At 38.6% G+C, this 23,955-nt stretch overlaps 1 protein-coding gene across 1 annotated transcript in view; it reads right to left on the reverse strand.

Moving 5' to 3' along the window:
- Positions 1-23,955, reverse strand: part of PLA2R1 (phospholipase A2 receptor 1) — a gene marked incomplete at its 3' end in the record, with an annotated part of 42,624 nt that overhangs the window by 11,090 nt on the left and 7,579 nt on the right. The window contains exons 4-19 of the mRNA XM_082001842.1: positions 23,234-23,407; positions 21,997-22,110; positions 21,187-21,330; positions 19,995-20,183; positions 18,350-18,507; positions 17,014-17,121; positions 11,911-12,023; positions 9,665-9,834; positions 8,414-8,616; positions 7,976-8,121; positions 7,449-7,533; positions 6,342-6,474; positions 5,836-5,871; positions 5,181-5,338; positions 1,780-1,844; positions 1,295-1,398 (exon numbers count right to left, since the gene is read on the reverse strand). Coding sequence (XP_081857968.1) covers positions 1,295-1,398; positions 1,780-1,844; positions 5,181-5,338; positions 5,836-5,871; positions 6,342-6,474; positions 7,449-7,533; positions 7,976-8,121; positions 8,414-8,616; positions 9,665-9,834; positions 11,911-12,023; positions 17,014-17,121; positions 18,350-18,507; positions 19,995-20,183; positions 21,187-21,330; positions 21,997-22,110; positions 23,234-23,407 — 2,100 coding nt within the window. The remainder of the gene's footprint in view (positions 1-1,294; positions 1,399-1,779; positions 1,845-5,180; positions 5,339-5,835; positions 5,872-6,341; positions 6,475-7,448; positions 7,534-7,975; positions 8,122-8,413; positions 8,617-9,664; positions 9,835-11,910; positions 12,024-17,013; positions 17,122-18,349; positions 18,508-19,994; positions 20,184-21,186; positions 21,331-21,996; positions 22,111-23,233; positions 23,408-23,955) is intronic.

A 23,955-nucleotide genomic window follows, 5' to 3' on the forward strand; every position in this document is an offset into this window, starting at 1 on the left:
GGAATTGGAAAGGGTTTCTTTTCTTAGCTAGCTTAAATATTGTTAAGAAGGGTATCCTTTAGTGGTTGAGTAAGACGAGATTCTACATCAAATACATTTGGACATGCCGCATTACAGTGGTTTGATGGTCCATGAGGCTCATACTTCTATTCCCAGTTTGATTTTATTAAATTAAACCAATTCCTCTACACTGAGTCACACAGCATATGCCTATACTATTGTGTATTTAAAAAAATACTAGTTATGCAAAAAAAAAAGGAAAGGTAGAGAAATGATGCCTTCCAGATAAAATGGTTTGACTTCCTTACATTGAAAATTTTTGGCAAGATCCAGGTACTGACATAAAGCACTGCCCTGCCTAGGAGGAAAATACATTTTTCAGCGCACTCAAGTTGTTGACCAGCTCCCATCTGTGGGCCAGCTGAGGGGGGAGGGTGGGTGTCCCTTCCTTTTATCCGATACTAACTATAGCAACGCCAAACTCAAGCATTCGAAAGTCATGAATCAAAACCCCATGATTATGAGTGGAAAAAGAGAAGGTTTTACATTTTTTCAGTTTTGGCTTTTGAGGCCGAGATTACGAGAGTGCAGCTGGATTACATTTTTTCAGCTCTTCTCACAAATACAAAGCTGGGTATTTTTTCTGTCCATGGAATCTGACATGTTTACTTTATCATATGACTGGCAGATCTTCAGAAAACAGACACTATGAGATAACAGAAATCACTGGAACCAGCAGCACTGTAATTTTTTTTTTATTATTGTAGTAAAATATAGAGCTATGTGATGATGTAAAGACTAGCACCAAAACGGTGGTACCCAAAAATGCTTCAGCAGATTGGCTATCGGATCAAAAATAAGCTAGAAACCTGAATATTTCAAGTTGTGTGCTGATAGAAGAACAGCTTATAACTGTAGGAAAAATTGTTGCTCAGTCCGTCTGGCTCATTTGGTCATGAGAAAACTGACTGTGAAAATCAGCAATGCATTAACATTTTTGCTGTGCCACATAACAGCTTCTTAAGTAAAACTGAAGTATCAGTATCACTCGAATCTTTGTATTTTGACATTACAGAACTGGAACTATTAATATACTTTTAAATCCTACAACCTAGTCTCTGAGCATATTGTTATTTCACAATTCTTTAACCATAAAAGTAGTTGAGCAAATTATAACCGTGTAACAGGCCTTTAATATGGATTGCATTTCTTGAGAACAATTAAAAAAAAAACCCCTTGGCCAACAACAGAATCAAATTACAATTCCTGAAGCAAAAGGAAATACAAAACATACCTGTTTGTGATGAAATGAAGCCACATCTTTTCCCTGGTTTCTGTGGATCTCTTTCCCTCCCTTCATTCCAGTTCCGGTACGTTACTGGTGATTCATCTCTCCAGCTGCACAGAAATGTTGACAGTGTAGTTACAATTTTTCCTATCCTTACCTAAAAAGACACCCGCTATTAAAAGCGTTTTTAAAGAGATACAAGGTAGAAAGTGCCTCTTTATTAACTAAGCGTTAAAAAAAACAGACAACCAACAACAAAGTTGAGAGTCATGTCTGACTCGTATCTTTTATACTCGTTTCAGATGAAATACTGTAACATGGAGATAAATTAAGGGTAATATATTCTGAATAATATTTACGTGAAAACCGAAGTTGTCTCTTCAATATCCCGCTCAGTCGTCAAACTCTTTCAGTCCATCAGACTGAATGGCAGCCTGTAAACAGGGCATGCCAAGTACAACTCACAGCAGCTGAGGTGTAGGTATTCTTACCGAAATTCATCACTGAAGTTGTCTGCGTGCAATCCAATCCACCAGTGAACATCGCTATTCGACAGCTATAAAAAAATGTTTTGTCATCTGTTTAGCTGTTGCTGCCCTCTTATCAAAGCATTAACAAACTCCTAAAGTCAGACTCTCTATTCACACAAATAGCATCTCCATTGGGTTCCAATGGGAAGAACAGGAACTAAATCATGCCCGTGTTAATTTATGTCACTTCAGTAAGGTTATTCACATTAAGTAGAGCACGATTTAGCCCCCAGTTTCCACTGGACTGCTGAAGTATCTTCTGTAAACTAGGAATTTACAATTTTAGGAATTTACGGCCTATCTGGCTTGAAAAGAACTCTAGTCTTAGAATCATAGAATCATAAAATCTTTGGGTTGGAAGGGACCTTTTAAGGTCATCTAGTCCAACCTCCCTGCAACAAGCAGGGACATCTTCCACTAGAGCAGGTTGCTCAGAGCCCCGTCCAGCCTGACCTGGAATGTTTCCAGGGATGGGGCATCTACCACCTCTCTGGGCAACCTGGGCCAGGGTTTCACCACCCTTGTGAAAAATTTCTGCCTTACATCTAGTCTAAATCTACCCTCTTTCAGTTTAAAACCATTACCCCTTCTCCTATCGCAACAGGTCCTGCTAAAAAGCCTGTCCCCATCTTTCTTATCAGCACCCTTTAAGTACTCGAAAGCTGCAATAAGGTCTCCCCAGAGCCCTCTCTTCTCCAGGCTGAACAACCCCAACTCTCTCAGCCTGTCCTCATAGGAGAGGTGCTCCATCCCTCTCATCATTTTTGTGGGCCAGAATTTGTTTTCCCTAACTCCTAAAAATAGACAATAGCAAATATTTCCTTTTAGAATTAATATACTGCTGGTCCTTAATGTTTCCAAAATGTTTTCTATGAACATTGATTGACTTTGTATGGTTCATACAAGAGACTCCTAGACATGCTTTCCAGACTGATTGTTCTTCTCATGAAAGGGTCTAGACCTCCACTCCTAAAAGGCAAAGTATTATGGAAAAGTCACAGAAATAATGTAATTCAAACAGCCACTTATTACTGCTGTGCTGACTTGATTCTGCCTTAAACTATGAACAAGCGTCACTTTCAGGGTTAGCCACTCAGTAGTCAGAGTTTTGGGTTCTTTGGGAAAGAGCCAACAAAACAAAACAAAACAAAGAGTTCTGAATGTGCAGGACACTGGAAAAGCCACCCTGTCTCTGAGAAGCATTTATTTTTTTCCAGAAGGAACTGAAGTGCAGCCTGTGTTGTGGCAGCCACGCTGTCCTTGGAGTTATAGTTAGGATTTCACCAGCTTACAGCTTCTATAGCAATATCAAATGAAGAAAGTAGACATTTCTGACAAAGAGGAGACTCAGGAATGCTACCAGATTTGGTATTGCCTGGCCCTGGGTTTAGTTTTCTAATCACAGCACTCAACCTACACATTACAGTTTTTAAAGAAACAGTGAAAAATACAAATACAAATTCCATGCTAAGAAATTTTGACCAAGTTTTCTAATGACACATGCAAAGTCTATTCAGACTGCTGAGCATCACTTTAGTGACTGCCATCCTTACTCCTGCTTCCACAGGAAACCGGTTACAATCACTTAGGGACACACCTGGCTATACTGGGAAAGCTTAGCCAAAGGCGGCAGGCTTTAAAATAGCTGCGTGTGCTATACTCTGAGACAAAACTTCAAGGAAGTTAACCAGATTTCCAACGTTAAGGGGGTAAACTTGGCTTTTTCATTGCAGAATGCTCATAAACTGCCAAAACACCCACTAATTTTAATGACAATTAAAGATCTCCTTTTAAAAGATCTCTTGTAGGTAAAAGTGACTTTAAAGCAGCATTCCCATTAGCCACTTTAAGTGATCTTAAGTTGGAAAAATACATCTTTTTTTGAAGTTACATAATTTTTGAAGTCATAAACATTCAGTGTTAGGTAAGGCAGTACTTACATCACAATCTCTGGTAGGTGTGGAAGCAGACAGCCTAGCTAGTTATGTTGCTCTTTCATTATAAGCTATTACTGCCATGAACTGTTGGTTTAAATCCAGTTCATCATGTTTTAATACAAAATTACTTAAATAGCAGATAAAAATTATGCATAATTTCTTGGAAACTTAAAAAGCTCGTCTTACTACAACACAATCTACTTATGCTTTCTAGTATAAGTTAAAAGCAGAGAAGGCACTACACAGTGCAAGCAAAACTAATTGTAGGGCAAGAGCTTTTCTACCCAGCACTTATTGTTCTTTTAAAGATTATGCTGTGATATCCCTTTACATTAGAGCCGCAGAATTTTGCCCTCAGTAAGGCAGACAGATTATTTTTATTCAATTTTTTTTTTATTTTCCTTATTTTGCTTTTACTGAGCAGACCTAAAAGAAAACAGACTTAGTTTCTTGGGAATTCATCTGCTTCTGCAGCTATTTCTCAAACAGCTGCAGAATCTGTTTGTTACATCAGAGTGGTTCTACAGAAATTCTGCTTTCATCCAGAGGAGGGTATTTAGAGGCAGATACCTTTTTTCCCATATAAATATCCATAGTCACAAAGGGGTTTAATTCAGGAGACTTCATACAAATGTGTGGACACATGGGAACGTTGCCCTAGCTGGCGTACACAGAGGAAAAGGTAATCTATTTTCCATGGTCATATGCACCCACCTCTATGGTTTAGAGTTCTAGATTTAATTAAGGTGCAGAGAGATTGGCAATTCTTCATTCTTGGCCAGCTCTCCCCAGTAGTAACCTTTCAAATCATCATGTTGAAGATTGAAACTATGAAGACCATTTCAACACCTGGACTTACTGCCCACGTCATGCTAATATACCCACTGGAATGTCCCTCCGTATTGCTACCTGGTGACCAGCTGCAAGTTACTGAACGGGAGCAGAGTGTAACTGTGGAACTGTGCAGGATCAGGGGACATCCCAGTGGATGCAGAACTGCTGGGCGAACACCTGAGGAACCACGACAGGGCCCCTTGGTCATGGAGGGGTAGGGGAAGAAGAGGAAACAGAGAAGGATGTACACCACATGTGAAACAAACCTTTCCCATTACCCCTAATTACTTTCATAACTTTGGGATAGGAAGCTGGTTTTTGCTCCTCTTGGGTCTTTCAAGGCAGACTGACCAACTCGCTCACTAGCAGAGATGATTCTGCGGATTCTGAAATGTTACTGACTTCTTTAGCTAAATAGGGCTTCAGGGAGGAATGTGGGAAATGAAAACAGCAAGAAAATTATTTCTAAAGTAAAATGTCTTTCAGATTCTACCCTGGAGCACCAGGCAGCTAGATATTCCAAAAGATGCAACAGAAATAAGCCAGTTACTGCCTGACGGTTTATTTTGTCAAAGGTGTAATTTTTGTTACCTTCTTAATTTTATTTTGAATAAAAGCTTGTTCACCAGAAGAATTTATTGTTGCCATTCCACTGCGAAGCCAGCCACAGACAAACTCATAGGTTTCCCAATCCGTAGGACTAACATGGAAAAGATATTCTGCTCCTTGATAATATGACCACGGCAGTTCTAGAAAACAAGCAGAAGAGTCAGTGGTATGCGGGCGTAAAAGCTCATTTCAAGTCTCATTCTTTGTGACCCCCGTGGCCCACCTTCAGAGGACAAATATGCCACAACTAACAGCAGAACGTTTAACATATCAATTTATGAATAAAAAATGCACTATGAGTACATTTTAAAAAAAATATTCTATCCTGTGACACTGCAGTAATATTAAAAGAGTTGCCCAGCCTTTGCAAAAAGGCAGTTTTAATGTGATGGAGCAGTTATGAAAATCCTGTGCTTATTACTGGCAACATTCCTTTACCTAATTGAAGTAGAATCTGACGTTTCAGTGTTCCTAAACAAAAGAGTGGCAAATTTTGATCTATAGCAACAAGTTCCTACAAAGTTCCTTAATGTAAATTTTTAAGTCAGACATTTTAGTTATTTTATTTTTACCAATGGCTGAAGTGGTATTTCCAAGTTATAATGTTTCACAATGTGGGGGGAAAAAAAAATCATACCAGCTATGTACCAATCTGGATTCTTTGGTTTAACACCTGCAAAAAATACATAAATAAATTAAAACATTGCTGATTAAGAATGAAAAGAGATATTTCACTGAAATTGCTTTCACCACATGGTAAGGATTTAATCAAAATCAAGAAGAATATTGCTATTCTTGTTCAGGGACAAAAAAAGGAGTTAAACATGGAATAAAATAAAATAATTGCCACACTTACTAAACAACATTTTTAGTAACCTTTATAAATAAGAACTTTGATTAACTCCTGCTAACTAACTGCTAATCATTGCTATCCATTTTTAAACTGCCTGCACATATTAGACCTATTAACTGGCCACCAAACCTTAATGGCCACATATAGCTTTGCCATGATTTCATGCAGAAGACTAATGAGGAGAACTTCAGATGTGGCTAAAAAGCAGGCTTTTAGATTTTTTTTTCCTTATCTCTCCTGAATTGCAAGTAATGGGTATAATAGACGATGTATGTTAATTAACATTTCACCTTTTGGTATTTTGCATATCCATTCACGCTTTTCATTGCAGTGTGCTGGAAAGACTGTTCTATTTACTTTGAACACACCGCAGTTTCTTGAGTCATCTTCAACATACTTGCTCTCCAAAAACGAAGATACAACCTGAAAACAGCGCATTCATTACCTTTCAATGACAGTCCAAGATGAAGAACTTCAAAATCTCATTATAGAGAAAAAGGAAGGATTTGGAGATGTGTGTGGTAAGAACATCATACGCAACAATTAGAGGACCACCTAAATTACGGTGGTAAAATCCTAAAAATAGGGTCCACAATCATGTTCTATCAATGTCTTGTTCAACTTTACCATCTTATATCTTCTTTGTAAAAATAGTTGAATAGCTAAGAATTTTTTGACATGATAAGAGTAGTTGCCCACATTTAACAGCCTTTGCTTTGGTTCAACACTTTATATGACTGAACTTTGCAACTGCCTTCTGAAATTACTTAAGTAAGGATGGCAGAACTGGCACTGTTCTTTAAGGCTGAAAACCAATTACATAAAAAAAGACCCTTCTTCAGTTGTTTGATGTTTAAATCCCAGATATTAACAATGTGTGGCATGTGGCACCGTCTTCAAGGATGCAAAACCAAAAATGGTATTAAAAAAGGAAAGACATACCTCTGAATGCAGGCATGCAGTTACCGAGCAAATAAAGCATGTAAGCACAGCTCTAAGGCTTTCCAATGTGTGTGCATGGGGATAGATGTAAATATTTGTATATAAGTGTATATATGTATATATATGTAAATATACACGCTCACACACACGTGTTTGCTCTGCATATGCCTGGTTCTGGGCTAAAACGCAACGTGCTTTGCAGGAAAGCACACATCTTCAAAACTTTATAATCCTACCAAATTCCTTTTGCAGTTGCACGGCCCCTTTGCACAGGCTGCTATTTTATTAGTAGTCTACTATTGATCTTACTGTAACAATTACTTTAAGTGAAGTATGTGGACATGAAAACTAAACAGTTTTCCTGGCCAACATTTGCTCACAAGGCTTATTTTTGTGAACTTATGCTCAGATATGACTTGAAAGGTTACTGAAATATATAGTACACAGATAGTTACAGGTGTTCTGTCAGACCACTGCCATGTCCCTCCAGAAAGCGGGTTTCTTTTATTAAATCCAATCCAGAACTGCCTTTCTTCTGTCCTATGATGGAAACAAAGAAAGTAACATTTCTCATCCACTTTTTCCTTAGCCATTTCAGAAATGATTTTTTAAATAGTGCAAACACCCATACTCATTTCTTCTTGAATTGAATATATCATTCTGTAATACATCTCTTGACGACTTAGTATCCTTGAAGTAAACATTTAAAATAGGATTAAAATTGCTGAACCTCCATTTCAATGGGGAATGTTAACTCACAAGAATATCACCTTGACATTAACAGTTGCTCAACATCTACTACAAAGATCATCTTCAAAGAGATGCTAATACACTTTTCACCCATTTCTAAGTTCATAGAGTTCTCTAGAATAGAGACTTCTTCAGCCACTAGCAAAGAAGATGGAAGAACCTAAACTGAAGATTATTTTTACATATTAGTACGATTAAGATAAATTTTGTTGGTGTTAAAAAATATATGTACCTATCAAAAATTGTATATAATAAATTGTTTAAAAATGTCTCTTCATAGATATGGCTAAAACTAGCAAGATGTGCTCCAAAATCTTGGCATAATGCTTCTGCTTCATCCCATGTTCTTCTCATCAGAACTTTTTCATTGTGAAATATCTGTAATAAAATAAACACTGTCATAAATGTTATTGATTTTGGAGAGCAGTTGTTTCAGAAATCTATAAAAATCAAATATTATTCAGTTTTTCCTACAGTAAAACCATGCATATTCCAAGTATAGTTCTGATTTGTAAGACTTTCACTCACTTTAAAATGCAGTGATGGATGGCAACAATTAATTTTTGTTTGTTGAGTGAAAGAAAAAACGGTCTATCAAAAATATTTTAGGAACAGTGTATCTCTAAGATGATGTAAAATCAGAAAAATTCAAAGCAAGTTTGTCACATACCTTGTAGCAGTTGAGCAGATTAGCTTCTGACTCCCATCCAAAATAGCAGGAACTCAAATGTTTTTGAAAAGTAAGTTCAGGTTCTTCATAAGAATTGACTTTTTGCTTGCACAATGACATTGCTTTGAAGTTCTTACAGCTTTTCACCTCCCAGTAGCCAATGGGGTGCTGCCCTCGCATAGTCACACAGCCTCCAGAATGACCTAGACATGGGAATAAGTGTTAAGTGTCACAATAAAGCATTTGAATTTTGTGAATTTTTAGTGAAGTGACTCTTATTGGCATCAGGTTCTGGATAAAACCTCAATGAACTTACGAAAGCAGGAAATTCTCTGGTCAGCGACCAGTTTACAGGCCTGTCTTGGCTAACTTGAGCTTGTAAAATGAACCATGACTAAGGGTTCTTCTCACAAAATGCAGGAGAAGAAATGCAATTTAAAATAGTACTTTTGCAAACTGCAGTAGTAAAGCAATAAATGTGAAGAGTCCAAAACAGAGAAGCAATTAGTGAAATGGAGTGTCTTTATTATTATGTCCCTATTCTCAAGTACTGCTAAGGGTTTTATGTTTCAAAGCTTGAAAAACAATTTAATTTTTTCATTTTTTGTGTTCTTGGAATGTTTTCCTTTGGATTACAATAAAACAAGAAAAATCAAACAAGCAAACCAAGTATCAGCAAACTAAAGGGGAAGAAGAAGAAGAAACTTCCACACAGTGCTCTTATTGACAGGAATGTATCTAAAGCAATCTCTGCCCTCCTTTTTTCATTATAAAATGCAAATTACAAACTGTGACTGCTACTGAATAAAATACTTTACTACTCTGGGAACTTTTGCTGGTAGTCTCAAGAAGCGCTGATGAAAAACATCTCACAGAAAAAGAAAAATTTCAGGGGTTAGCTGTGTCTGCAAGGAGAGCGCAGCTGTTAATTTTCCCCCTGGCAACACCGGAGGGTGGGAAGTGCGACGTCCAGCATCCTGCCAAAACTGGGGAGCCCATGACAACAGCAGCACCCGGGTGGAAAGTGGGGAAGGAAGCTCCAGCTTGTCCATGACTGCCAACTCATCTAACTCAATCCATGGTAGGAAGTTACAGAGTTGACAGAAAATGTAAGCTCATCTCTCTGCTCTCTTGACTGGGCAGGGAGGAAAGGACCAGGACTTCAGTCACTACTAAGCCACTGGTGGCAAGGGGAAGAGAGTGCACTGCCTCCCTCCGCGCCATTCCTTTTTTTATTGGTGTGTTACTCACGTGGCTGGTACTTGTTCCAGTTTGTGTAGCTCACGGAGCGATTCTTTCCCACTGTACTTAGCCAAAAGTATTCTCCTGTGTTGTTAAGGTCTTGCAATCCGATCCAAAAATAAGTTCTCTCAGCTTTTACCACGCTACGGATCATGCTGTTGATAAAAGCTTGTTCAAACCTTAATAAAATAACGAAGACAAAAAGTTTATTAGAATAAAATAGGTCAATTGGTATTTCAGTGAATAGCTCTCATGAAATTATTTAATTATGCAAGAAGAGAAAAATATACGAGAGGTACTTAATTTTATTATGGAATGCTATGGGGAACTTCAGGCACAAGTCTGTAGCATAAACCACAATTTTTCCCTATTTTTTTTCAGCATTTGGGCACATAGAAGAAACAGTAGATTACGATCTTATAAGCTCAATGCTTGAACTACAAGATGTAAAGACAGAACATATTAATGATGCACAAATAAAGATAAGAAACTCCTTGTATAAAGGAGAAAAGATAGTGGGTCTGAAAATGCTACAGAAGAAAGAAAAGGAAAAGCTCTGCACAGAAGTATCCTACTGGAACTGGACACACAAACTAAAGCTAAGAAACCAGAGCTGACGGACTCAAAGCACTAGCTGATCTGACTACAGCAGGAATCACTTTTTCCTTCCTCCCTTCTCACATAATTTCTTCATTAAAGTTGTGTGAGAGATTTACACTTTTTTGCAAGTAATAACTGTTGCATATAGTAACCCATTTGTCACTTAATGTATTCAGATATAATTGGTATAATATTATACAAAAATGCTTCAGTTTATAAGCACATTTAATCAGCTTCCTATGAAAATTTATACAGCAAAGTAAATTCCCAGTTTGATAAAGACTTATACAACTTCTTGGTTTCACACATGGTGAAAAGCATGGCTAAATACCATAAGGATGACATTAATGTAAAAAACTGATTGTATCTGCAACACTGAGAGTGACTGAGGACTTTTATTTAATTTTCATTTCTTCTGCATGATCTCTACACCAACTCCCCTTCCTCTACAGCCTACTTTTAATGAATATTTTAGGATCAATATACTGAAAAGTTTTTGCATTTTTCACACCAGAAACAACAAACCTCAGCAGTAATTAAAAAAAAAAAAAAGCTAAACTAACAACTAGCTTCCTTTGCCACTCCAACACTGGAACTGGGAACTAACATAATAAACAGTGACCGCTACACCCAGCAAAAATCAAATAAAAAGAAATAAGCAGAAGACAGAAGACATGCTTCCAGTGATGTGCAGCGTGCCCTCAGCTCCTTGTGACGTTTGAGCTGCAGACGCTCAGCCGCAAGAATTTGTCCTTCATCTTCCCCGTAAGGATTACTGTCGTGCTGCAGAACAGCGCTGTACACATAGCGCGCAATCCTGAAACCATCTGGCCGGCCAAATTCTCATCGATGTAAATCCTTATGGGGGTAGCCTGTGTTTCCCTAAAATTTCTAGCTATTGTTCATCTGATTGCTGGTGGTTACAGCACTTCTCCCATCCCAAAGTGGGGGGGGGGGGGGGTGGATTTCCTCCTTTAAGGTTTTTGGGTTTTTTTACAATAAATACGTGGAGGTTAAATGTAATATACCTATCAGTATGTCATAAAGTTTAATGGGAATCCAACACACAGGGTAAATCACAAAGAGATCAGAGAAAACCCAAGCATCTGGACATCTGCAGAAGAGAAAGCCTTTGCTGAAGCTGGAATACAAGTAAACAGGAACAAAGCAAGGCAAGACAGACCTCAAATGCTTTCAAACATTTACTCTCTCCCCCTATTTGCTGAGAACTCACCTAAAACACATATATAAATAGAAACATTTATGAAACATTAATTGATTTGGATTAAAAATTGATATATTTTGATTATAAAAATTAAATATATTTTAATTTCTTAGCATAGTTTCCAAGTGCACTAATAAAGTTTCTTAAAGATGTTACATACCTCTGTAGAAAGCATTTTGCTTAGATTCCTGCATGCTCACATGTCTGCACATCGCTATGTGTTCATTAGGCTATCGACTGCTTTTTACTAAATTTATTTTCACTTAAAAAAAAAAAAGCGCATCTTTTATTTTAGCCAATGTTAGTAATTATGCTCATCTCTCACGCAGTATTATTCCATAACGGTAATATCTTTTGCCATGCAACACTTTCTAAAGTTAGAATAGCTCTTGTTAGAGGTATCTTCACGCTGTCTGAAAGGATTAACTACCTGTTTGTTACTGATACAAGTGCAGATGGGCAGAAATAACCACTGGAAGCATGTTCAAAACTTCGAGGGGTACTGTCGATTTTGTAACAATATCCACCATGTCTTTCCCATCCCTTAAAAGAAATGAACATTATTTTATAGATTATTAATTTTTATATAGTTGTTAAAAACTTGATCCCCTTTTGTACTTTCTGTCTGATCATCACTGACATCCCTATAGCCCTTTTCCTTTCTACCATGGTTCAAGAGTAGTTACCCTCAAGGTCACTGAAAACATTGAGTAAATTTAACAGAAGTTTAAAGTTTAAATCCTTAAATTGTGCAAAAACTGGCTTATCACAAACACACCATAACTTCTTTTATGGGTATGACAAAAATGTGGGCAACAGTTAAGGCACTCTCCCCACATACCGCTTTTGCTTCAATTTTATACTTTGAATACTGTTTTCCTGACTGAGTTTTGGGGAGGTATGCCGGGCCCCTCAGCCAGCCATCTCTCTGGCATGAAGCGTGTAGTAGCACTTGTTGGTTTGCACCTCTGGTATCTCACTGCTGATATCTAATAGCTGAAGTGCAGGATAAACACTGCCATATCAGATTCAGTTGTTACAAAAAAGGATTACAGCTGCCCTTTGTCTTCACCTGTAAACAGAAATATTTATTCCAGAAATTGCTGGCCTTTCATACAGCAATGCACTCTAGTTATTTACCTTTTCTCAGCTCCCTTTCTCATTTTCAAATAAAACGTCCAAAAAAAAAATTTTTAAATTAACAATCATCCTACTCTAATAATGCAGAATTAAAATGACACATTTTCATGGTTTATCAGATGAGGCAGAACACTAAGTCAGTGGTCAGCCTGCCTCATTTCTTCTTATTATTAATCTTTTATTTCTCATTATTCATCTCTGGGTGTCCCAAAGAACCTACCAGGACTGGTGTGAGTTCTGCCCCAGTTCATGCACTGTACCTGCCTGGTCATCTAGCTGGGAGTGTTTGAAATAATCAAGAGAATAACGAGATAATAAACCATCTCTGTCTAAACTTGAAGCCACACAGAGAGAAGAACCAGCCGATCTCCCACTGCCTCTCCCGTGAGGGAGGTGCTGCTGGCAGGGGAACTCACAAAGCAGCACAACAGGAACCAAGCACAACACCCGGGCGGGCACCATCAAATGCCGCTTGATGGTGACGTTGACAGCAGAAGGAGAAAAAGGGGAACCAGATAAGCTCTCTTTCTGCTGTCCACCCTCAGGTACAATAAAATGCACAAGAAGATGCTGCAGCCCTATTCAAGACAGCAATCAGACGTTACGCATACCCCTCATCCTTGCTGAATCTGAGGAGGCAAATTTCAGCCTCTCGTTCGGAGTGTGTTTGCTGTGTGGGTAGCTGACAGCTCTGTTGCCTTTTACTATCATCCCTCTTCAGTGCTTGGAAGATGGCTGGGCACAGCCCTTCGTATGGCACAAAAGTACAGAAGCAAAACGAGCTGCAGTATCCATTTCTGTGGTTTCACCTGAGAACAACACGTATGCAGGGCTCAGACGCTGGCTTTGCAAACAAAAATGAACTGGGTCGAGGCTCTTCCCTATCTCCGTACCAATGAGCTGGGACTCCTCTGCGGGAAAAACACGTTGGCAGGTGCCGAGGGCTCTGCAGCGCCCGGGGACCAGCGGGCTCTGGGCAGTCCCACGGGGGACACAGCAACGCCGCTTTCACTTTGACGCGCACTTAAACTCGGCGGAGTGGGGACCGGAAAAAGGCTAAGTATTGACCAAAAAACCCTCTGTGGGGACACAGGTAAGAAACAGCAAACGTCTCGTTTCCTTCAATTGGAATTTTTGAGTGATAAATGCACTGGTTTGAATGAAGCAAACACAACCATCCTAACCTCTTGGAAATTTTAATCTGGAGCAAATGGCATTGCATAGCCTTCATCTTAAAGCCTTCTTGGTGCCTAAAGACTGGAGCAAAGTAATTTGATGCTAATCTTTACTTAAATTTAAAAAATTGTGGAGTAACTAGAGGCCGGTAAGCTTGAGGGCAAGCACAGACTGAGAAATTCCAAACTTAAAAGTCTGACTAACTGGTCAATAAAATGGCAGATGGCATTCTGTACAGATAAATATGAAGTGATGCACATGAGGACCTCCCCTGCACTCCCCAATCATTTCATGTATGAAGTGAAGGACACCTATCTCACTCCCACCCTGCAGGAACGAGATTTGGGCGTTATGGTGGTGAAGTTCCATGAAACATGAGTTTAATCAAAAAGTCAAATGAACCTTAAGAATTATGAGGAGAGAAAAACAGAGAAGGTTACTCTGTCCTTTTAAATTTACTTTTTGCCATTTTTTGGAGTTCTGACCTCCAATCTCAGAAAACAACATTAGAAAAGAAAGGCATCAAGGATGATGAAATGTATGGAGCTGCTTCCACATAAGCAGTAACTGAGCAGGCTAGGACTCTTCAGCCCGGAAAAAGGAGATGCCTTAGGGAAGGTATGACACAGGTCTACAAAATGGTGAGTGCCGTGAAGGTCGTGCAAGACCCTGGGGACAATAAACAAAGCTAAGCTAGCAGGAGGAAGCTTCAACATGGAAAGAAGGTGGCATTTTTTCATTCAAAGGGTAGTAGAATTACAGATCTCCTCGTTAAGCAATGTTGTGAATGCAAGGAGTTTGCATGAGTTCAAAGGGAAACTGGACAAGCGCTTGGAGGGGATACCCAATGCGGGCTGTGAGATACACAAATCTTAAAAGGCTCAGGAAATCCCCCAAATGGTTGGGGCTCAAGGGAAAACTGGGGGAAGCATTATCTGTATTTGCCCTGTCCTGCTCTTCCCTAAATATCACCTGCAGCCACCTGCGGGAGGCAGAACACGAGGCTGAATGAACCCTTATTCTGAGCAGCTGACCTTCCGGTCTTTAAGAGATTTTGTAGTCTTAATAGCAATTCTCTTAAAAGTACAATTCTCTCCTGTTACAACAGCCATAAAGACAAATGCTCGATTTAGTAGTACACTGTTATCTTTTGATGCTCTAATTAAAGCATAGAGGACTGGAGAAAGTCACCAGTACAAATACAGTCAGTTCTGCATGCAGACACCTCCAACTCGACTATCAAGCAGCTGACAGCTCCACAACCTGTTTCAAAAGCTGGTTGAGAGAAAATGTTTAAAACCGTTATTTCAGAGTTGGGAAAACTGCCCAGTGAATCTGACCTTTGCAATAAAATATTTATTCTCAGTAATAGCCTGCTGACTAGGAAAAAAGAATAGTTCATCTGCTAAGGGAAGAAAGTGCTTAGCACTTTTTATGTCTTAGGATGACAGAAGCGTAGGAAAAAAAGAGCTCAGGTTTCTAGTAACTTGATATGGACATATTGCAAAAACTGCAATCAGCAGAACCACAGAAAATGTTAAAGGCTAGTTCATCTAATGCACAAGTCATAAAATCAACATGAGATGAAAGCTCAGTAATAACACATAAGACTATAAAGCTTTAGAAAAGCAAAGCAAGCTCCCCGAGAATCTACTAGCAATCTAACGTGAATGACAGTGCGAGGTTAACGAAGCAAAAGATCAAATGTGAGAAATGCCAGTAGATATTCTGTACATTTTAGTTAAGTCAGCAACAGGAAAATGAGAAAAAAAAAGGTAAATCTGGATGAAAAAAAGACTTAGCCCTGAGAAATTAGGCCAATAACGAGCAACAACATATACATTGAATGTTATAAGAAAGTGAGTTGTCACGACAAAATGTCTGAAATGAAATGTAGCTTTGAGTAAGATTAGTACTGACTTCTTTTGATTAAATGAATATAACTTTTTCACATTAGAAAGAAAAGTATCTATTGAAACCAAGGAACTATAACAGGGTTCAGCATATGTTTTTACAGGGTGTGAAACATCAACAAGCAGAAACTTATCCTGAGTAGGAAGTTTGCCATAGCAGACCAAACTATGTATGACCACTGACTCAATCTCTTGACTCTCATCCAGTGAGGTACCAGAAGTTGAAGTGCTGTCAAGCTCCTGACTACAACTGGAAGAAAGTCTTGATGCTCTGCACGTTTTTCACATGATCAGGACTATGACAAATCTTTCTTACAGTGATAACACACAGAATTCTTGAGTGATGAAATACATTGGTCCAAATGAAATTAATGCAGTTACCCTAAACTTTTGGAAGCGTTAAACTGGAACCAAGCAGTAACTTCTGTCTCCATAATGGTATGACCAGAACGCTGGATCTGGCCACTCTATGTCTGGGGGAAAGACTGCATCTGACTCCACAACAGTTCAACTTCAACCCTCTTATAATTCAACTGAACTGGTTCTGTTTCTTGACTTTTCAAGAAAAAGGACAGGAAATTTAAAAAGTAACACAATGAGATAAAGAGTAAAGCAAGTTAGAGAAGAGATATTTTTGTTGGTAGAAAAAGAGGTTCACAAAACTCCTCCAGAGTTGAGTAAAATACACAATCTACAAGTTTGCTCTTTTCACACTGTGAAATGGAACCAATGGCAAATAAAATCATACTTTAACATGTTACCTTTTACTACCCCAATGCAGAGCCTAAAAGCCTGAAAACCTGTTGCAATGTCCTATTTAGATAGCCATGCTGCTTCCCATTTATGTTTGAAAGCAAAAGGAATGCTAATGTTCCAGTGGAAGAGTTCACTCCCCATGTCAATGAAACTGATTGTTTTTCACCCTGACATTCCATTTCAATGTATGAAAACCATGTGTGGGATGAGGCATCATATAACAGCCATTATTTGCACAGGTGGTAGACAAAAGGGTTTTCACTTTTGATCTAGAAAGAAATAGGAACTTGGGTCACAACCGCTGACAACGCAACAAGCCATGAAAGGCAACTTGGGGAAAGCTTTTAATCTTAGATTAAAATTTAGTTTACATACTTTTAAGGCAAACGATACTTTTCCTATTAAAACATGCACGTCTTTAATATGAAAAACTAAAATTCTCTATCTATTTACATCCATATGTTCTGTAGCTACATTTAGAGGTTTCCTATATAATTCTATTTTATCAGTAAGTCTCTAAAACAAACAAAAAACACAAAATCCCTTACCTCTGGACAACTTGATTCCAGCTCAGAAGAGACATTATTAAATTCCCCTGCTTTTTTGCAAATGTAGAAAGATCTGTCTTCACATTTTTTAACCTTCCAAAGTCCCTCCTAAGGGATAAAAAGAAGTATATTCTGTACATACCCATATTCTCATGCATATCTGTACACACATTAGATTACACTCACTCCTATCTTAACTCTTCAGTAAAAACGAGTACTTTTTCTCACTCCATTTATTTATCCTTAGATGAACCATTTATTTCTACCAACACTGGCAGCAGGACTTTTCAAATCAATCGTACAAAAGGGTTTGTCTCTTTGAATCACTCTTTGGGATGTAATGCATCTTAACTAACACTATGGCCATACCAGAGCACTTAATTTTCAGAACAGGTATGAACTTTCTTCCTAACTATTATAGTTCTTTGCAAGATTAATCTTTATACTTGAACAGTCCTTACTCAAGATATTACATAATTTTCAGACATCTATACATACTGGACACGTAGCAAAAGTAATGCTTGAAGAATTTTATCTTGAACCTCCTTTTCCTTTGTATCTTACATTTTTATTTGTTTACACTTGCAAACTGAGTGAAATAGGGGTTTGTGTATCTAAAAACCACAATTTTACCAAAGTCCTATTTTCTGCTTCCAGTGGGAACCCACTTTTCCAGGTCACTGGAATTGTCTTGGCCTTCCCATGAGTTAAAGATTGCAACCTGGACCCACTACTGGAAAGACAACAAAAACTCTTTTTGATACAGTTTTCACACTTAGACAAAACATACTTTAAAAAAAAAAAGGATTATAGTGCTACTTACGTAAGTCACATATTAGCAAATTTAAGTACTGTTAAAAGATTAGACTACTATCTGTTTTGAAAGAGGCTACACAGAATGTATAAATGTTGACAGCAAGATAAAATGGGCACAGCGGACAGTTTTAGAAAACCTGAATTTGAAGTTTTCATGACCAGAACAGATGCATCATAAATTATGATATGGACTGGATTGGACACTACTTGGATTTTAAATTACTTTGTCTTTATCAAAATACCTACTCATATTTGTTCTCTTGCATTTGGCAAGCTTTACACATGTAACATTTTTTATTGAACATAAGCTCAAAATCTATGATTAATTTTCTGTGCATCAGCAATGCAAAATGTATTGGTTCCTAAAGGCTACATTGCATTTATCACAACATGAATATATTAGGAATCAAAAACCAACTACAGGTCATGGTTTAATAAAGTAGCACAGTGAGAAAATAAATTATTATGAGCTAAAATAAAAGTATCTGTCTAATTCTTCCAAAAAGAAAAGGAAACTTACAGATCCTTGTGCTGAAACACAGAGTCGTCCTGTTCTTTGATAGGTGTTAGGTTCTTGGCGGTGCCAGTTAGAGAATTTTACTGGGGTACTATCTGACCACTCAAAAACAACGGGGGTGTTATTACTGTATAACCCAATCCATGTTTCAGTTACATTTTCTGTAAAAGAATAAGTGAGTTCAGATTTTAATGGCAAAGAAATAATGCCTGTTGCTCCTGTAACATCAACATTCCCATGAAAAATTATTCATGGGATTTTCATAAGAATCACCTTCCTCCAGGAGAAAAAAAATAGCTGTACAAACTTTAGGAAACCTTACTGATGAGATAAATGTTCTACTGCCCTTAAAGACTAAATTGTTTCAAAAATAAATCAACATACATGATAATACATTTTGAAATCCTGAAAAATACAAATCAAGAACCTGTGTGCTTTTTTGAAGTATGTGGGGCAGAAAGGCTGACATGGAAGGGAACGACTTCTTCTTACACTCTTCCATGACACACTGAGGTGTTTAGGTTTCTCTAAGTGATGTTTGTGAGTTCCAGTGACGGCACAGTTGTAGCCACAGTGGCTGGCAAACATAGGAAAGACAAAGCTTGTGCTTTGATGTAATGTCTTACTTGACCGGCTACTACAGCCAGAAAAAGCACAGACTTTCAGGCAGGTAAGTCCTTCTCCTGAAGAGTGAAGTCTGACGCAGGTCTGAAACAGCAGCAGCAGACTTTGAAGCTGAATACAAGCTGAGAACAATTACATCTGTCTATTACAGCATCTCTGGAAATAATGGTATTTGGTACCTATGGAGGGTGTTAATAGAGGGGAGGAAGGTGATACAGTGGTTAACCTCCTAAGAAGAGAGACAGGACAGCAAAGAGGATGGGTGACAGGAGGGATGACAATGGGAGATGATGTCCAGTAAATCCAGTGTAACACACCATCCTGCAACCACAGCTAATGGGACAGATTTGATAAAACACGTCACTGTGCCCCAGCTCCGGGAAGCTTAAACTCACGGCTAAACTGTGCTGCTCGGCCAGCACACTGATGTCAGCTGGAGGCACAAAATAGTCACTTTTCCTTGCTGCTGTTATAACAACAAAAGTCTTGGCAGTGCTGCAACAAAGAGCTTATGCAATTATGCTACCTCTTAGGACAATGTGGACTAGCAGAACGCCTTTGATACACCCTGCTGCCAAAGGGGACTCTGCCAACATGCTAGCAGCAGCAGCCGCAACTTTGCAGTGTAGACAAGGCCAGCTTGAAAGCAGAAGATAAGATACACTCAATTGTTGTTGCTTCTAAGGACAATTCTTGCATAAGGATGATCACTGAATATTTTGCAACAGTTTGCAAGGAACCAGCCAAGAACGGGAAAGCACAAAAGCTAGTGTCTTTACTGTGGCCTCACTGTGTTTGTTTTGTTGATTCATTTCTTTAAGTATGGTTATTGGAGAAGGTGATGCTATACATTTTTAAGACTCCTAGAAGGAGCATGCATCATGCTTTCTTCTTTTGTAAACTTCATTTGACTGTGCCATGTAATATAGTGCTTATGTGGCTAACTATGTTGAAGGGCTGCACAAAAGAGCATCACAGAACACTTCAAGAAACTGCGCACTTTAAACTAACTCCCAAAACTCACCACTTTCCAGCAAGTTAAGGAGCAGCTCTGCATCTGCCATGGAGGATATACTGATGAGCCCGCTATTGTCACTTTGGCATGAGATAAAAGCATCGTTCCAGCTCTTCTCCTCTTTATGAAGTCTGTAGCAGTTGCGATTGTGTGGGTACCAGCCAGCATCACAACGAGTGGCATAATACTTCCATGTACCTTTTAATTAAGCATACAAAATTTGTGTGTATTAGACAGAATTCCAAGGTTATGCTACGTTCATAACACATTCAGAGCTATTTTTTTATCTTCAAATACTGAAAACACAGTCGTCCAAGATGACTTAAAGAGGCCAAAACACATGCTCTATGGAACATCACCTACCAAGCAAACTGAGATTTCTCCCACTTGATTTTATGATTCAACCATGTGGGCTGCTGGACTAGTGCAAACACACTAATGGAGCTGTTACTCAGTTTAAAACACGTTGTATCTCCCTTATTACCTCAGACCCAGATTCAAAAAGCCAGCTAAAGCTTTTTCAGATGCATTACCTACAAAAGGTTTGGGTAAGTCCTTTCTCATCTGAAACAAGTAGGGAAACTTTCTTTTAGGTTACCAGGAAGAAGTTGATCCTATTTAAGTTGTTCTTGTCAAAAATCAATGTTCTAATAAACTCAATTCTGCATTTAATTTTCCCACAGAATGGAAGTCTGAGGCACTCTATGTGCTATATATCCTATACTCATAAACACTTTGAAAAAATATATGTACAATGCTTTTTTGTATATCAAAGTACAGCATGCCATAACAATAACTGTAAATTTCGAGCTATGTTTATACAACTTTCTTCTCTGTGGACCACTGGTTAATTCCATTCAAAGCTGAAAACCTATTTTTAAACTCAGAAGTGTGGCTCTATTGTAATACAAAGAGAACGTGCATTCTGTAAGCTTCTGATCATTGGTAAGGAACCAATTAAATGCTATGCATATTAAAATTATTTGTTAGTTTTAAGATTCTAAACATGTTTTCCAGGACTGCATTTAAACAGAAGGAAGTGTTATTACACCAGTTAAAGTAAACTCTATTCAACTTAAACCAGCAAACCCATACATTTAGTCCAGCTAAGACTCTGTTCTGCTGACTTTATATTCAGGTGGCTTCTTCTTGTTCTCCTTCCACACTCACAAATAGGACACAGTAACATTGAGAGACTTACCCAATGTTTCGTGCTCTGTCTTATTTAAATATTTTTTGCATACAAAAGGCAATCCAGATTCACATAAATAACTTTGCCAGCCGTACTTCAATTTTGAATTAATCACTGCACAATGATTTTCTCTAAAACGGTTATCAGAGACATCTGCAAACACATTTTTGAGAAGCACAAAATTACAAAAAATCAGTTCTTTCTTGTACAATGGTGTTGTAAGGCTCTCTGCATCATACTCGATGAATGTATAAACATCCCTGCACACCCAAACTGCTAGTAATATTACACCAATACTATTGACAGCGAAACATTGACCATGATTTATACATGTGTGGCAATCTGTCCTTGGCTGCTGCTATCACTTGAGAGGCTGAAATAAGTTCTAGTGTTTATATTATATCTGCTGGTGGACAGACCTCAAAATGTAGCAAACCAAGTCACAAAGCTCATGTTAATGTGCCAGTGTTAATTACAGTATGCGAACATAAACAAATTGAAACTCCTTTCGACGATGAAACCAGCTAGAGCATAGATTTTAAATACACAACTGGAATCTTAAAAACACCTGTAAAAGTAAATGACAAAAGGGCTAGATCATTAATGCTTTGACCAGATCCCTCTCAATTGATGCTACAACCCTAGAAGGGGCTTTTAGTTCATGAATAAATATTTCTACAAAAAAAAAAAAGAGGTACATTCATTCACTTGATTCACTTTTCCAATGCGCCTGTAGGAACAGTGGTCTTGTATCAAGCTGCAATTACAGACAGCATATAACTACACTGCTAAAACATATCCACGAGGAACATCAAGTACTTGCTCTCCAGTTCACAAATGCTAGTGGTGCTCCATCTGACCACTGCCAGCCAGCATCTTCCTCTGGTCGATTCAGGCCCATCCACAGCATCACGTCTGTGGCGTTTAACTGCCCTGAAACAGAAAAAATAAACAAAATAATACTTCATGCTTTCCCCATGTTTAAAAATATCTACAGGTATAGATCTGCTGCCCCGACTTGTTACAATAGGAGTAAAACAAACCTTCAAATCAAGTTTCCAGAAAGTTCAGGCTGTTTTTTCTGCCCTTAGAAAAAGTCTATTACTTTGTTAATCAACACAGAGATGAAAAGAAGTAAACTCAGAAGTCTGCATCCTTCAAAAGCTATTCATCCTGCAAACCCTTCCTGCAGAAGCTGTTGCTGACCTTAGAAGTTAGATCTAGAACAAGCAACTACATAAACGCTAGCCTGTTTCAGCTTTCTGTAAACCAAACAACTTGCAGTCCCTTTACAGCCTGCCGGGCTATCAAAAAGCTCATGAAATAATTCAAAAACCTTCCGGTTAGCTTATATCCTGCAATTGAAAACCAGCAATAATGGGGAGCAATGGGCAAGACGCTTGAGGCAGCCTTTCGCGACACAGCTCTACCACCCATGCCTCCACTGGGTCCTCTCCACCCACACTAAAATGCCCGTGACAGCCATGCTGTCACAAGGCTCCACAAATGCGTCTAAGACTATTGCTGCATAGGGGAAAGCAAAAGGCTTATCCAAGGAGGAATACCATCCATTAATGAAAACAGAGCTGGCATTTTCCCCACACAGGACGTTTTCTTCCAGCCTGCTGAAATATTCTCATCATTCACATTTGGTGAAGTCCAGCTTGCAAAGAAAAATTAACAGGAGAAAGAGACACAGGGGTATGTTGCAGAGAAGGTAAATATTTGTATAATTCTCCAAAGAAAACAAACACGCTCCATAACCACAGCTGCAAGAATGAATGGGAGTCTCTGTGGGGAGGGAGAATTAAGACAATTACACCCTGACGTAACACATAGCACCATTTCTGCACTCGGATTATTAAGGTTGTAACTTACCTTCACCCTTGCTTTTTCAAACAGCTCTACCGGGGTGTGATATGTGATGGAGCCTTGTGAGCAGCAATGGGAGAGACATCACACAGTATTAAGCTCCAAAGGTTACCGCTTTGTCACGGGTAAAGAGGAAATCTAACTATGGGTTTCCTACAAGGTCCCCAGAGAAACGCCTACTCACTGCTTAAGGTACTTATGTAGTTCTGCTCTTCGGGGTCGGTGACACTCAGCAGGTCTCCTCCTTGCAGCTGACAGGCAGCCCGTGCCTCACGCCAGGTCAGCACAGACGCAAGGTTGAACTGGTAGCAAAGGCGCGTGTCAGGGTTCTTCTTCCAAAAAACATCGCAGCCACTCTCTGCTCAAAAACAGATTCATCACCAACAGCCCAAGGATACAAACTAATCAGAAATATAACACCTTGAACAATTCAATTCATTAATGACAGTAGCATCCCAACGGAAGGACGACTATGAGCTCTTTTCATGTTCCCTTCTTAAAGAACATATGGCAATAGGGCACTAACGGAATAAAATGTTGCTCCATATTTCATACGGTTGATAAAATACTTGGGAGCTGGTGGTGATTTTCACAGCTCTCATGAAGCCAACAGAGCTATGTTTTAATTTATACCAGCTGATCATTTGTTCCTAAAGCTGCATGTCAAAATATTCAAAACTATGAACACCTCACCCAACTTGTGGAGAAGCAGTCACTGGATATCCTTCTATCTTGTACTCAAGAGAATAAACTTACTATAATTACAAAGTATAAGCAAGGCTGAAAATACCATCTATTATACTGGCTGCCCAGAAACCCCCATTACAAAGACACATTTACAGTCATTTTTAAGATGCTTTGGAATGGAGATCCGAAATGTAGCTTGAATGGGGAGGGCTTTTCCAA

This window comes from Phaethon aethereus, assembly GCF_964289735.1.
Source record: "Phaethon aethereus genome assembly, chromosome: 6".
Taxonomy (NCBI): domain Eukaryota; kingdom Metazoa; phylum Chordata; class Aves; order Phaethontiformes; family Phaethontidae; genus Phaethon; species Phaethon aethereus.